At 45.8% G+C, this 13,747-nt stretch overlaps 1 protein-coding gene across 5 annotated transcripts in view; it reads left to right on the forward strand.

Moving 5' to 3' along the window:
- Positions 1 to 13,747, forward strand: part of LOC126195432 (uncharacterized) — a 455,740-nt gene that overhangs the window by 248,426 nt on the left and 193,567 nt on the right. For all 5 annotated transcript variants that reach the window (XM_049934050.1, XM_049934049.1, XM_049934046.1 and 2 more), the window contains exon 6: positions 3,318 to 3,381. In XM_049934050.1, the coding sequence (XP_049790007.1) occupies positions 3,318 to 3,381 (64 nt within the window). The remainder of the gene's footprint in view (positions 1 to 3,317; positions 3,382 to 13,747) is intronic.

The following is a 13,747-nucleotide window of genomic DNA, read 5'->3' on the forward strand; positions in this document are numbered from 1 at the left end:
CGAGCGGTTCTAGGCGCTTCTGTCCGGAACCGCGCTGCTGCTACGGTCGCAGGTTCGAATCCTGCCTTGGGCGTGGATGTGTGTGATGTCCTTAGGTTAGTTAGGTTTAAGTAGTTCTAAGTCTAGGGGACTGATGACCTCAGATGTTAAGTGGCTGGCTCTGAGCACTATGGGACTCAACATCTTAGGTCATAAGTCCCCTAGAACTTAGAACTACTTAAACCTAACTAACCTAAGGACATCACAAACACCCATGCCCGAGGCAGGATTCGAACCTGCGACCGCAGCAGTCCCGCGGTTCCGGACTGCAGCGCCAGAACCGCTAGACCACCGCGGCCGGCTCAGATGTTAAGTCCCATAGTGCTTAGAACCATTTGAACCATTTGAACGCATTCATGCTTTCTACAGCGAAGTGAGCGAGTTTGAAAGGGTCAAATTCTGGGCTTCCTAGTGGCGGTATGGTCCGTTCGGACAATTGCCACACAAGGTGGACGTTCCGTGTCAATTGTGCAACGATGCTGGTGTCAGACGAGGTTCCTGGAAGTCCACGCAGCACAGACGCCCGCTAGTATCGTCGTATTGTAAGGGCAGCAGCGGCAGATCGTACAGCTACCACAGCAGATAGGAGAACCTATGAGACCAGACATGTCAACAGGAACGGTTGTTAACTGGTAATTAGCAGTGGGTCCACATGCGTGCATACCTCTAGCCCGTACACTCACGCCACATCAACGTTCTCGGCTCGACTAGTGCCGTCAGAGGGTCACTTGGAAGATGGAATGGCGCGCCGTGGTCTTCAGCGATGAAAGCGGATGCTGTCTGCAAGCAAGCGGTGGTCGTTTGCGCGTGCAACATAGACCTGGTAGGCGCTTTCTCCTAGAGTGCATTCGTCCAATACACACTGCTCCACCCAGGCTTTATGGTCTAGGGTGCTATAAGTTACAAGTCTCGTTCACCTTTGATGTTTCTGGAGGGTACGCTAACCAGCGCTTGTTACATGCAGAACGTTGTTACACCCATTCTTTTGCGCTTCTTGCAACAGGAAGGTGATGTGTTGTACCAACAGGATAGTGCTCGCCCAAACACTGCCCTTAGGTCTCAACATGCTCTGAAAGACGTGCCGCAACCTCCCTGGCCAGCACGATCACTGGACTTGTCTCCAGCCGAGCACATGTGTGACTTGTCAACCAACAACTCTTACAGAACTAGGTGTACAGGTTGAGCAGGTACGGCATAACGCATCCCAGGACGGTAATCGCCGTCTGTACGATCGACTGGATGCCAGAGTCAGCCGCCCATGGATGCTACACCACGTCCTAATATGGGTGTCTTAGCATGGGTCGACAACTAGCACCTCAGAATCGCTTGTGCTATTGATCTTAAATGTAGTCGTTTCATGTACTCCATATGCACTTTTTCAACAATAAAACTTGAGTGAGTTACAAACCTCTAAAAAGGTTCAGTAACTTTTTTCCTGGCAGTGCACATACATGAGTCCACAGAACACCACCCACGAAACCAGCTGTTGTTTTACATGAAACAAAAACAAACATGGAATCATTTATCCAACCGAAAATTACGGATGTGCTAAAAAAATCGGGCAGAATATGAAGAACATATTTAGAATGCAGTTCAAAGAGCGTAAGACACATAAGAAGTCATAATTAAGAACACTATGCGATGAAACCAGCTTCTATTTACTACGAAACCAAAAGAAATATGGAAGACTATAAATCAACCAATAAGAAGACGCTATGTGGAAGGACTGATAATCTTGTGGCGCTCCAGGTGGGCTGAAATCCTTATGAGCTTCACCCCCCTGCAGCACAAGCTGGATGGACGCCGGTTTCTGACAATACTCAACGTAATGAGTAGTAAATGATAGTGAATAGGAAGCTACCAGTTGGACGCTAACCCAATGCCAACCACACTACGGCAGTAAGTAAATAAATTCGTATTCCAACACAACTTGTCATATAGACAGTAGTAATGAGTAGTAAATGATAGTGAATAGGAAGCTACCAGTTGGACGCTAACCCAGTGCCAACCACACTACGGCAGTAAGTAAATAAATTCGTATTCCAACACAATTTGCCATATAAAAAGTAGTAATGAGTAGTAAATGATAGTGAATAGGAAGCTACCAGTTGGACGCTAACCCAATGCCAACCACACTACGGCAGTAAGTAAATAAATTCGTTTTCCAACACAATTTGCCATATAAAAAGTAGTAATGAGTAGTAAATGATAGTGAATAGGAAGCTACCAGTTGGACGCTAACCCAATGCCAACCACACTACGGCAGTAAGTAAATAAACTCGTATTCCAACACAACTTGTCATATAAACAGTAGTAATGAGTAGTAAATGATAGTGAATAGGAAGCTACCAGTTGGACGCTAACCCAATGCCAACCACACTACGGCAGTAAGTAAATAAATTCGTATTCCAACACAATTTGCCATATAAAAAGTAGTAATGAGTAGTAAATGATAGTGAATAGGAAGCTACCAGTTGGACGCTAACCCAATGCCAACCACACTACGGCAGTAAGTAAATAAATTCGTATTCCAACACATCTTGCCATATAAGTAACACAAACGACGGTAAAATGTTTTCTATGGTCTCGTCATACTCAAACTCCGGTATCCAGCATCACGACACGGACTCGAATATGTAACTTTTGTATGCCTCATCTTTTTTAGTTATGTTTCGTAAAATACAAGCGTTTCAAAGAAAAAATATTTACGTTCAGGGTACGAAAGTCAACCTAATTTAAATAAAAACAACGTTTGTAACCGAAAATTGATGTTGTTCCCTTTGTATTTCGTGTATGAAAATCAGCTATGGCTTATGTAATAGTCATTACAGACAAAATTAAATGATTTCTTTGTACTAAAGTGTTCATACTTATTTTACTGAGCTTCTTTACGCTGACTACATGTGACACAGAATGCCTGTGATCTAAGAATTGTTTGTTTTCAATCTCTTATCGAGCGATAAGGCGCCTAGATTAAGGCTCTGCACCCAGGTTTAAGAGGATTAGGGTTCTAATCCCTGTAAGTCCATTCATGTTTAGGTTTCCTGTGATTTCACCAAATCGCTTCTCGCAAAGGCCGAAATGGTTCCTCTGTCGAGGTTTGGTAGAATATCCGTCCAATATGATCCAGTGGGAAATTTGAAACCTGCCTCTAATGACGTAATGGTCGACGAGAGTTAAAAGTGAACCGTTGTTTGTTTTAATGTTAGTTCACCGTTGTAAGCGCTTTGTAGTAAAAGTTAACTATAATCAATTCAACAACTTTTGTTGTTTTTCAGGTGTCGCTAAGCAGATGCAACAAATTCCTTAATGTGATCCACACCATTACTGATGAATTTGGAGGTGAGTAAATCGAACATTGCATGAAATATATGTTTTCCTGATATGCAAGAAAACACGCCTTGAGCGTTACACTTCTGCAACAGTTGCTTCTTATTGAGCGATAAAACTGTGTTCAAAAAATGGTTCAAATGGCTCTGAGCACTATGGGACTCAACTGCTGAGGTCATAAGTCCCCTAGAACTTAGAACTACTTAAACCTAATTAACCTAAGGACAACACACACATCCATGCCCGAGGCAGGATTCGAACCTGCGACCGTAGCGGTCGCGCGGTTCCAGACTGTAGCGCCAGAACTGCTCGGCCACCAGCGGCCGGCAACTGTGTTCAAATTAATAAACATGGAAAAGCAGTGGGTGGAGGAGGGGCTGGAGACGCCTATTGAGGCCCGCGTCATTTTACATCTGATCTCTCACTGGAACTGCAAAATACAGTTTAAGACAAAAAAGACGCATCACGAACATCACGGACATCGGTAGATGTGATTGACACGTACAGACAAACAAATGACTACAATTTCAGAAAAATTGGATGATTTATCCACGAGAAAGAGCTTCACAAACTGATCAAGTCAATAACGCGTTGGTCCACCGCTGGCCCTTATGCAAGCAGTTATTCAGCTTAGCATTGATTGATAGAAGAGCTGTTGGATGTGCCCCTGAGTGACATCGTGCCAAATTATGTCCAATTGGCGCTTTATATGGTTAAAATCTCGAGCTGGTCGGAGGGCCCTGCCCAAAATGCTCCAAACGTTCTCAATTTGGAAGAGATCCGGCGATCTCGCTGGTCATTGTAGGGTATGGCAAACACGAAGACAAGCAGTAGAAAGTCGCCGTGTGCGTGGGGGCATTATATTGCTGAAATGTAAGCCAAGTAAGGCTTGCCATGAAGGGCAACAAAGAGGGGCGTAGAATGTCGTTGATGTACCGCTGTACTGGAAGGCTGTCCCGGATGACAACCAAAGGGGTCCCACTTTTTTTTTTTGGTCATCAGTCTACTGACTGGTTTGATGCGGCCCGCCACGAATTCCTTTCCTGTGCTAACCTCTTCATCTCAGAGTAGCACTTGCAACCTACGTCCTCAATTATTTGCTTGACGTATTCCAATATCTGTCTTCCTCTACAGTTTTTGCCCTCTACAGCTCCCTCTAGTACCATGGAAGTCATTACCTCATGTCTTAGCAGATGTCCTATCATCCTGTCCCTTCTCCTTATCAGTGTTTTCCACATATTCCTTTCTTCTCCGATTCTGCATAGAACCTCCTCATTCCTTACCTTAGTGGAATTCCCGTTGCACTCTTAATGTTACCACCGTTGCTTTTAATGTCACCAAAGGCTGTTTTGACTTTCCTGTATGCTGAGTCTGTCCTTCCGACAATCATATCTTTTTCGATGTCTTCACATTTTTCCTGCAGCCATTTCGTCTTAGCTTCCCTGCACTTCCTATTTATTTCATTCCTCAGCGACTTGTATTTCTGTATTCCTGATTTTCCCGGAACATGTTTGTACTTCCTCCTTTCATCAATCAACTGAAGTATTTCTTCTGTTACCCATGGTTTCTTCGCAGCTACCTTCTTTGTACCTATGTTTTCCTTCCCAACTTCTGTGATGGCCCTTTTTAGAGATGTCCATTCCTCTTCAACTGTACTGCCTACTGCGCTATTCCTTATTGCTGTATCTATAGCGTTAGAGAACTTCAAACGTATCTCGTCATTCCTTAGTACTTCCGTATCCCACTTCTTTGTGTATTGATTCTTCCTGACTAATGTCTTGAACTTCAGCCTACTCTTCATCACTGCTATATTGTGATCTGAGTCTATATCTGCTCCTGGGTACGCCTTACAGTCCAGTATCTGATTTCGGAATCTCTGTCTGACCATGATGTAATCTAATTGAAATCTTCCCGTATCTCCTGGCCTTTTCCAAGTATACCTCCTCCTCTTGTGATTCTTGAACAGGGTATTCGCTATTACTAGTTGAAACTTGTTACAGAACTCAATTAGTCTTTCTCCTCTTTCATTCCTTGTCCCAAGCCCATATTCTCCTGTAACCTTTTCTTCTACTCCTTCCCCTACAACTGCATTCCAGTCGCCCATGACTATTAGATTTTCGTCCCCCTTTACATACTGCATTACCCTTTCAATATCCTTATACACTTTCTCTATCTGTTCATCTTCAGCTTGCGACGTCGGCATGTATAGCTGAACTATCGTTGTCGGTGTTGGTCTACTGTCGGTTCTGATTAGAACAACCCGGTCACTGAACTGTTCACAGTAACACACCCTCTGCCCTACCTTCCTATTGATAACGAATCCTACACCTGTTATACGATTTTCTGCTGCTGTTGATATTACCCGATACTCATCTGACCAGAAATCCTTGTCTTCCTTCCACTTCACTTCACTGACCCCTACTATATCTAGATTGAGCCTTTGCATTTCCCTTTTCAGATTTTCTAGTTTCCCTACCACGTTCAAGCTTCTGACATTCCACGCCCCGACTCGTAGAACGTTATCCTTTCGTTGATTATTCAATCTTTTTCTCATGGTAACCTCCCCTTGGCAGTCCCCTCCCAGAGATCCGAATGGGGGACTATTCCGGAATCTTTTGCCAATGGAGAGATCATCATGACACTTCTTCAATTACAGGCCACATGTCCTGTGGATACACGTTACGTGTCTTTAATGCAGTGGTTTCCATTGCCTTCTGCATCCTCATGTCGTTGATCATTGCTGATTCTTCCGCCTTTAGGGGCAATTTCCCACCCCTAGGACAAGAGAGTGCCCTGAACCTATATCCGCTCCTCCGCCCTCTTTGACAAGGCCGTTGGCAGAATGAGGCTGACTTCTTATGCCGGAAGTCTTCGGCCGCCAATGCTGATTATTTATCAAAATTTAGGCAGTGGCGGGGATCTAACCCGAAGACGTTTTGATTATGAATCAAAGACGCTACCCCTAGACCACGGGTACTGTAAGTACTATGAAATGAAATGGCACTCCAGACTATCACTCCTGGTTGTTGGGCGACAGTCAGCTTTGTATTCCACCACCGTCTGGAGCGTCTCCAGACACGTCTTCGCTGGTCATCCAGGCTCAGTTCCATGTGGGATTCATCACTGAAGACAATTCTCCTCCAGTCAGTCAGAGTCCAAGCTGAATGTGCCCAACACCACAGCAAATGGGCTTACTGGTGTAGAGAGGTCAACGGTAGTCGGCGCAACGGCCGCCGTGAGCCCGACCCCCTTTCTGTAAGATGCCTACTAAACTGTCCCTGTATTTATTGAACTATCATTGCACGTTAGATCGCTGATAATGATGAATCCGGGGCCCTAAGTGCTACTCCGACGATTACTCAAGCCTCACGTTTTGTCATCTCTCTAGGACGACCGCTATCTTCTAGACGCTGTGTTCCGCCGTGGTTCACGTATTCCTGCCAACTGCCAACATAGTAGAATAGTGGCATCACTCCTGTTCAAATGTCGAGCGATTCGCCGATTACTTCAACCGGCTTCTTTCAGTCCAACTACACGTCTTGTCTCAAATGTGGACACCTGCATATACTGTTCGCTTACTGCGAGGCAAGTTACTGTCCAACTGAGTACACGGAATGAAATTCACGAAGCCTTTATGCCGTGGTATCAACATGTCCCTTGTTTACTACCGTTCCCAACTGCGCTGTGAAATTGCGCTGCAGCGTCAAACGTTCATCTATCGGCCGGCAAAGTTTACAGTTTTGCATTTTCCTGCCTGAATATGAATTTTTGACTAATTTCCATAACCCATTCATGCTGCGATTTTTTTGTCTCAAGAGTATATTAAATTAGACAGAAAATAGAACATGTGATGTATTGGGCGTGGCTAGACGTCACTTCACACACATACAGTACAACTGACGCCTGTAGAAGAACCCAGATCCTCCAATACGGCAGTCTCAGGTAGCACCTGAAGAAGGCAACGAGTTACGTGGCCGAAATATTGTGCCAGAGCGACACAAACATCCGGCAGTAGACCAGATTATTCCACATGTCAAGATCTCGCCGGGAAAGCCTGAAGAGTTACATGCTCAATAATGTTCATTTCTTGGGAGTTTGGTGGCCAGCGGAAGTGTTTAAACACAGAAGACTGTTCCAGGAGCCACTCTGTAGCAATTCTGGACCTGTGGGGTGTCGCATTGTCATGGACATGAATGGATGCAGATGATCAGACAGGACGTACACCATTACAGAGCCTCCACCAGCTTGAATAGTCCCCTTCTGACATACAGGGTCCATGAATTCATGAGGTTGTCTCCATATCCGTAATCTAGGCGCGCAGTCCGGAATCGTGCGACTGCTACGGTCGCAGGTTCGAATCCTGCCTCGGGCATGGATGTGTGTGATGTCTTTAGGTTAGTTAGGTTTAAGTAGTTCTAAGTTCTAGGGGACTGATAACCACAGCAGTTGAGTCCCATAGTGCTCAGAGCCATTTGAACCATTTGAACCATATCCGTACACCTCCATCCACTCGAAAAACTTGTAACGAGACTCGTCCGACCAGACAACATGTTTCCAGTCATCAACAGCCCAATGTCGATAATGACGGGTGCAGGCGAGGCGTAAAGCTTTGTCATGCAGTCATCAAGCATACACGAGTGGGCCTTCGGCTCCGAAACGCCATATCGATGATGTTTCGTTGAACGGTTGGCTCGCTGACACTTGCTGAGGCCCAGCATCGAAATCTGCAGCGGTTTGCGGAAGGGTTGCACTTCTGTCACGTTGAACGATTCTCTTTAGTCGTCGTTAGTATTGGGACAAGGTCGGTACCATTCCAAAATACCGTCACCAACCCCCGCCCGCCCCCGCCCGCACCCCCGCCCCCGCCCCCGCCCGCCCCTGCCCCCCCCCCTCCCTCCCGCCTACGTATACGCGCTAGACATGAAATGTTTTCATAACACCGTCACCCTTCCAAAGCATCGTTAGTCGAAGGTCGCACGCAATGTATCCGGCACGTGGTGCCTCTCTAATCGTTATTACCGTAGCGGGTTGTGACATAGAGAGAGTCCATTCCAAAGCATCGTTAGTAGACAACAACAAGATCGCACGCAGTGTATCCGGCAAGTGGTGACTCTCTAGTCGTTATTACCGGCGCGGGGTTGTGACATAGAGAGAGAAACCCTTTCTGGAACTCGAACCCTGCTCCTCCTGGGTGGAAAGGCCAAGTGCTCCCACCTAACACAATTAAACCACCAGACACACATGGAATTGATGGGAAATTAAAAAAATGCCGGAGCCCTTTCTGGGACTCGAACCCTGGTGCTCCTGGACGGAATGCTCAAGTGCACCTCCAACACATGAAACCTGTCTAGATGCGGGAGAGGAAGGTTAGGTTAGTGTACTTTATTTATTTTGGTTGAGAAACTGACGCAAAGATCGATCCTAATTGCGTAATTAATCACAAAGATAGGCTCTAATTACACAACTATATGCAAAGCACTACAGAAGGACGGCATAAAATCGCAATACGCCGCGAAAACTGACGATACCATACAACTGGTGTTATCCTGCCAAGAAAAAAATTCGCAGAACCACTCGAAACCAGCGACAGAAACATCGAAACTCTACCCTACACCTACAAGCTGCCAGAGTTGATATTAGCTAACTTTGAGAAGGGTGTATTTCCTGCTTTTCATGTATGCGTGTTTCTACTGCATTACAGAGAAGTTATTATCAGAGTTTTTTTTCTTTGTATACGTCTACGGCATTGCATGTTTCGAATTCTTTAAGTTCAATGGGCTCCATGTACAATTAATCTTAAATAGAGTGATGGTAGAAATGCTGTCTGGACGCTTCCATATGAGGTCTACTTTTTTCGTATTTGGTCTTCGTGGTCCTTATGCGCAATTAATGTTAGCTGCAGTAGAGTCGTTTGGTAGTTACCTTGAAATGATGGTCTCTAAATTTTGTGTTTACAGTTCCTAGGAAAGAACACCGTCCTCCAAGGACTTCTGTTTGAGTTCTGAAAGCAGCTCCATGGCACTTACAGGTAACAAATCTAGAAGCCATTCGCCGAAATTCTTCAACATGACCTGGAACGGATCAATCCCACCAGTGAAGTAAGCAGGACGATAGTAATACACCTGAAAGTTACTGGTTTATTATTCCTACTCATCAGCATTAACTTGCATTTTTTCCGCATTTAAGGCTAGAGACCATTCATCACACCAAATGGAAATTTTGTCTAAATCGTCTTGTGTCCTCCTACAGTCACTCAGCTTTGATGACTTATCGTAGACCGCTGCATCGTCGGCAGACTACTGACCCGCCAAATCATTTAAGTATAAAGAGAACAGCAGCTATCCAATTGCACTGGGCTGCATGTTGGATATAGCCACTCTCGTATCTCTGAGCCTGTTACATATGCTCGTGCCCTCGTTAACGGGCTGCGATGGGAGATCGTGTCATGTACCTTCCAGAAATCTAGAATATGTAATCCACCTGTTACCTTCCTTTATAGTTCTAGATATATCATGTGAAATAAAGGCATGCCGAGTTTTGAACGAATGATGCTTTCTAAAATCAGGCTGTTTCATCAACATAAACAGCTTAGCCTCAAGAATGTTTATTATATTCGAACTGAGAATACGTACAAAGATTCGGGAGCAATCCGAAGTTAGGGATATTGGTCTGTAATTTTGCGGTCTGTTCCCTCATCTTTCTTGTATACTGGAGTGACCCGCGCTTTCTTTCGTTCCTTTATACCATTCGTTTCGATCTTCGTATTGGACGAGAAAGAAAGAGAGAGAGAGAGGCGGGGTGATGGACCAATTCCCTGGAGTACTCCTTCTAAAATCTAACAGGAATGCCATCCGGACCAGATGATTTGTCTGTTTTTCAAATCTTGACGGTGCTTCCTTATGTCAGTTATACATCTTCCATACGGGGGTCCGTCCGAAGGTCAAGAGACTGCATGTTTGTACGGTTTTCATGCTTGAACGATGTCTTAAACGTGAAATTTTAAACTTAGGTTTGGCTTTTGATATCTTCAACTGCCGCACCAGACTGGTCAACAAGGAACTGACTGGAATCCTTAGACTCGCTTACCGATTTTACACACGGCCTGAAAGTTCTCGGCTCCCTGCCAAATCTTTTGCTAAGTTGTGACGGTGGCAGTTACGTGCTTCACCCATTAATATTTCGGCAGCCGGCTAATGGCTTACGAGACCTCGATTCAGTCTATTAAACGTGCTTGATTCGATTATTCTATTCCCTACAGCTTACAGCCATGAAATATCGATCAAATTATACATCATCTTCGTTTTCCATTAATGTCGATGGTACTTCATTCCTAAATATACGGCTTACAAGTAGTATTGTTTAGTGCTCGTCGCAGTTATGAGTACCGGTAACTACAAGCGAGGTTCATTACAAAAGCGAATCATTACAAAAGCGATACTATCTGACTCGAAATAGCAAGGTATCTATAACAGGGTATGCTAATACACAGAAAATTCGGTGCATAACTGATTCTTTGTCTATGTGATGCACAAAACTAATTTCATTTTGTTTTGAGGTTATTTATTTATTTATTGATATTAGTTTCAGAAGCTATCCCCGATAGCCCCGCATCGCCATCACTGTCAAGATGGTACTTACTTCCGGAGTAGGGGTATGGAAAAGATGATAATGATGACGATGATGATGATGTAATATTTCTCTGTGAAATAATAAATATCGAGTAAAAGCACTACATATTTTGGAACACAACCTACGAGCAGCTTAGAGACAGAAGTGATGACACTTTCTGCGGGACCTGACCATCATTTTGCAGAAGAATGCTCAAGCACGTAGAGTGCAAACTGTTACTGATTTGTTTGACTGATGGGATTGCTGAGTGCTGTACCACCTACTGCGGTCCCCTGACGTAAGTCCTCGTGAGTTCAACTCGATTTCTGACTGAAGGAAACACTTCAAAGCAATTGCTTGACGACTGCTGCAACTCATCGATTAACAGACCGCGCCACTCGAACTGTCGACACATGTGACACTGCTAAGAGCATCACTGGCAAGGGTTATACACTATGCTGGAGACTACTTTGAAGGTCAATAAAACTTTGAAAGACATATTTATTTTGTACGAGCTGTAAATAAATAGGGTCCACTGTTAAATGTCCAATCCTCGTATATAAACTCTCTCCTAGTATCCACCATCTTCTACAAGACGAGGCCCTTACAACAGAGTATACCACAGAGGTGCATGTGTGTTTGATGCTTTAGAAATACGCAGTGTGTTGCCTCTACAGTTGCTAAATTCATCGTATCATCCACAGTGATTAAATGATACACTGTCACTGATGCGGCCAAAGATGCCAATACAGAGATAGAATGTATTGTACTTAAACTGCCAACAGCCTCGATTTTTACATCAGTCTATCGCACACCCTTGTTCAGTCTATTTCAGTAATGTCCAGCCTTGTACCAATCCATATATCCTCAATTTACACTATAACTTTGATGCCACTGACTGATCTCCATGACAGCAGCAATATCTCCCTCCCTGTAATACTATTACTTGGAATGCAATAAGACTCTCTTCACCATCTGTTCGGTGTTGTAATCAAGGAAGAAATTAACCGCATATTTACCTTCTCAGAGGAACCGAAAGTATAAGACCACTCGGATTACGTTTCGCAGACTCATCCATCATTCAATTTGATTTCGTTTGGCTCCCTTACAACTCAGCTGATGACGCCATTCTTACGTGCTCTCCGTCCCACACAGCAACTTGTGTGATGAAGACGCTCGATCTGCTCACCACACAACGAATTCAACCACTGGTGGTGTTAAAGATTAATACACTCCTGGAAATGGAAAAAAGAACACATTGACACCGGTGTGTCAGACCCACCATACTTGCTCCGGACACTGCGAGAGGGCTGTACAAGCAATGATCACACGCACGGCACAGCGGACACACCAGGAACCGCGGTGTTGGCCGTCGAATGGCGCTAGCTGCGCAGCATTTGTGCACCGCCGCCGTCAGTGTCAGCCAGTTTGCCGTGGCATACGGAGCTCCATCGCAGTCTTTAACACTGGTAGCATGCCGCGACAGCGTGGACGTGAACCGTATGTGCAGTTGACGGACTTTGAGCGAGGGCGTATAGTGGGCATGCGGGAGGCCGGGTGGACGTACCGCCGAATTGCTCAACACGTGGGGCGTGAGGTCTCCACAGTACATCGATGTTGTCGCCAGTGGTCGGCGGAAGGTGCACGTGCCCGTCGACCTGGGACCGGACCGCAGCGACGCACGGATGCACGCCAAGACCGTAGGATCCTACGCAGTGCCGTAGGGGACCGCACCGCCACTTCCCAGCAAATTAGGGACACTGTTGTTCCTGGGGTATCGGCGAGGACCATTCGCAACCGTCTCCATGAAGCTGGGCTACGGTCCCGCACACCGTTAGGCCGTCTTCCGCTCACACCCCAACATCGTGCAGCCCGCCTCCAGTGGTGTCGCGACAGGCGTGAATGGAGGGACGAATGGAGACGTGTCGTCTTCAGCGATGAGAGTCGCTTCTGCCTTGGTGCCAATGATGGTCGTATGCGTGTTTGGCGCCGTGCAGGTGAGCGCCACAATCAGGACTGCATACGACCGAGGCACACAGGGCCAACACCCGGCATCATGGTGTGGGGAGCGATCTCCTACACCGGCCGTACACCACTGGTGATCGTCGAGGGGACACTGAATAGGGCACGGTACATCCAAACCGTCATCGAACCCATCGTTCTACCATTCCTAGACCGGCAAGGGAACTTGCTGTTCCAACAGGACAATGCACGTCCGCATGTATCCCGTGCCACCCAACGTGCTCTGGAAGGTGTAAGTCAACTACCCTGGCCAGCAAGATCTCCGGATCTGTCCCCCATTGAGCATGTTTGGGACTGGATGAAGCGTCGTCTCACGCGGTCTGCACGTCCAGCACGAACGCTGGTCCAACTGAGGCGCCAGGTGGAAATGGCATGGCAAGCCGTTCCACAGGACTACGTCCAGCATCTCTACGATCGTCTCCATGGGAGAATAGCAGCCTGCATTGCTGCGAAAGGTGGATATACACTGTACTAGTGCCGACATTGTGCATGCTCTGTTGCCTGTGTCTATGTGCCTGTGGTTCTGTCAGTGTGATCATGTGATGTATCTGACCCCAGGAATGTGTCAATAAAGTTTCCCCTTCCTGGGACAATGAATTCACGGTGTTCTTATTTCAATTTCCAGGAGTGTATGTTTTAGAACAGTTAGTCTAATTCTGAAGACGACGCTCGTTTGACTGATTATGGCATTGGTCTTCCGCTCCTAGTCTGCTTCTGTCTGTAACGGTAGGCTCAATTCAACGTCATG

Source organism: Schistocerca nitens, chromosome 7 (genome assembly GCF_023898315.1).
Source record: "Schistocerca nitens isolate TAMUIC-IGC-003100 chromosome 7, iqSchNite1.1, whole genome shotgun sequence".
NCBI lineage: Eukaryota > Metazoa > Arthropoda > Insecta > Orthoptera > Acrididae > Schistocerca > Schistocerca nitens.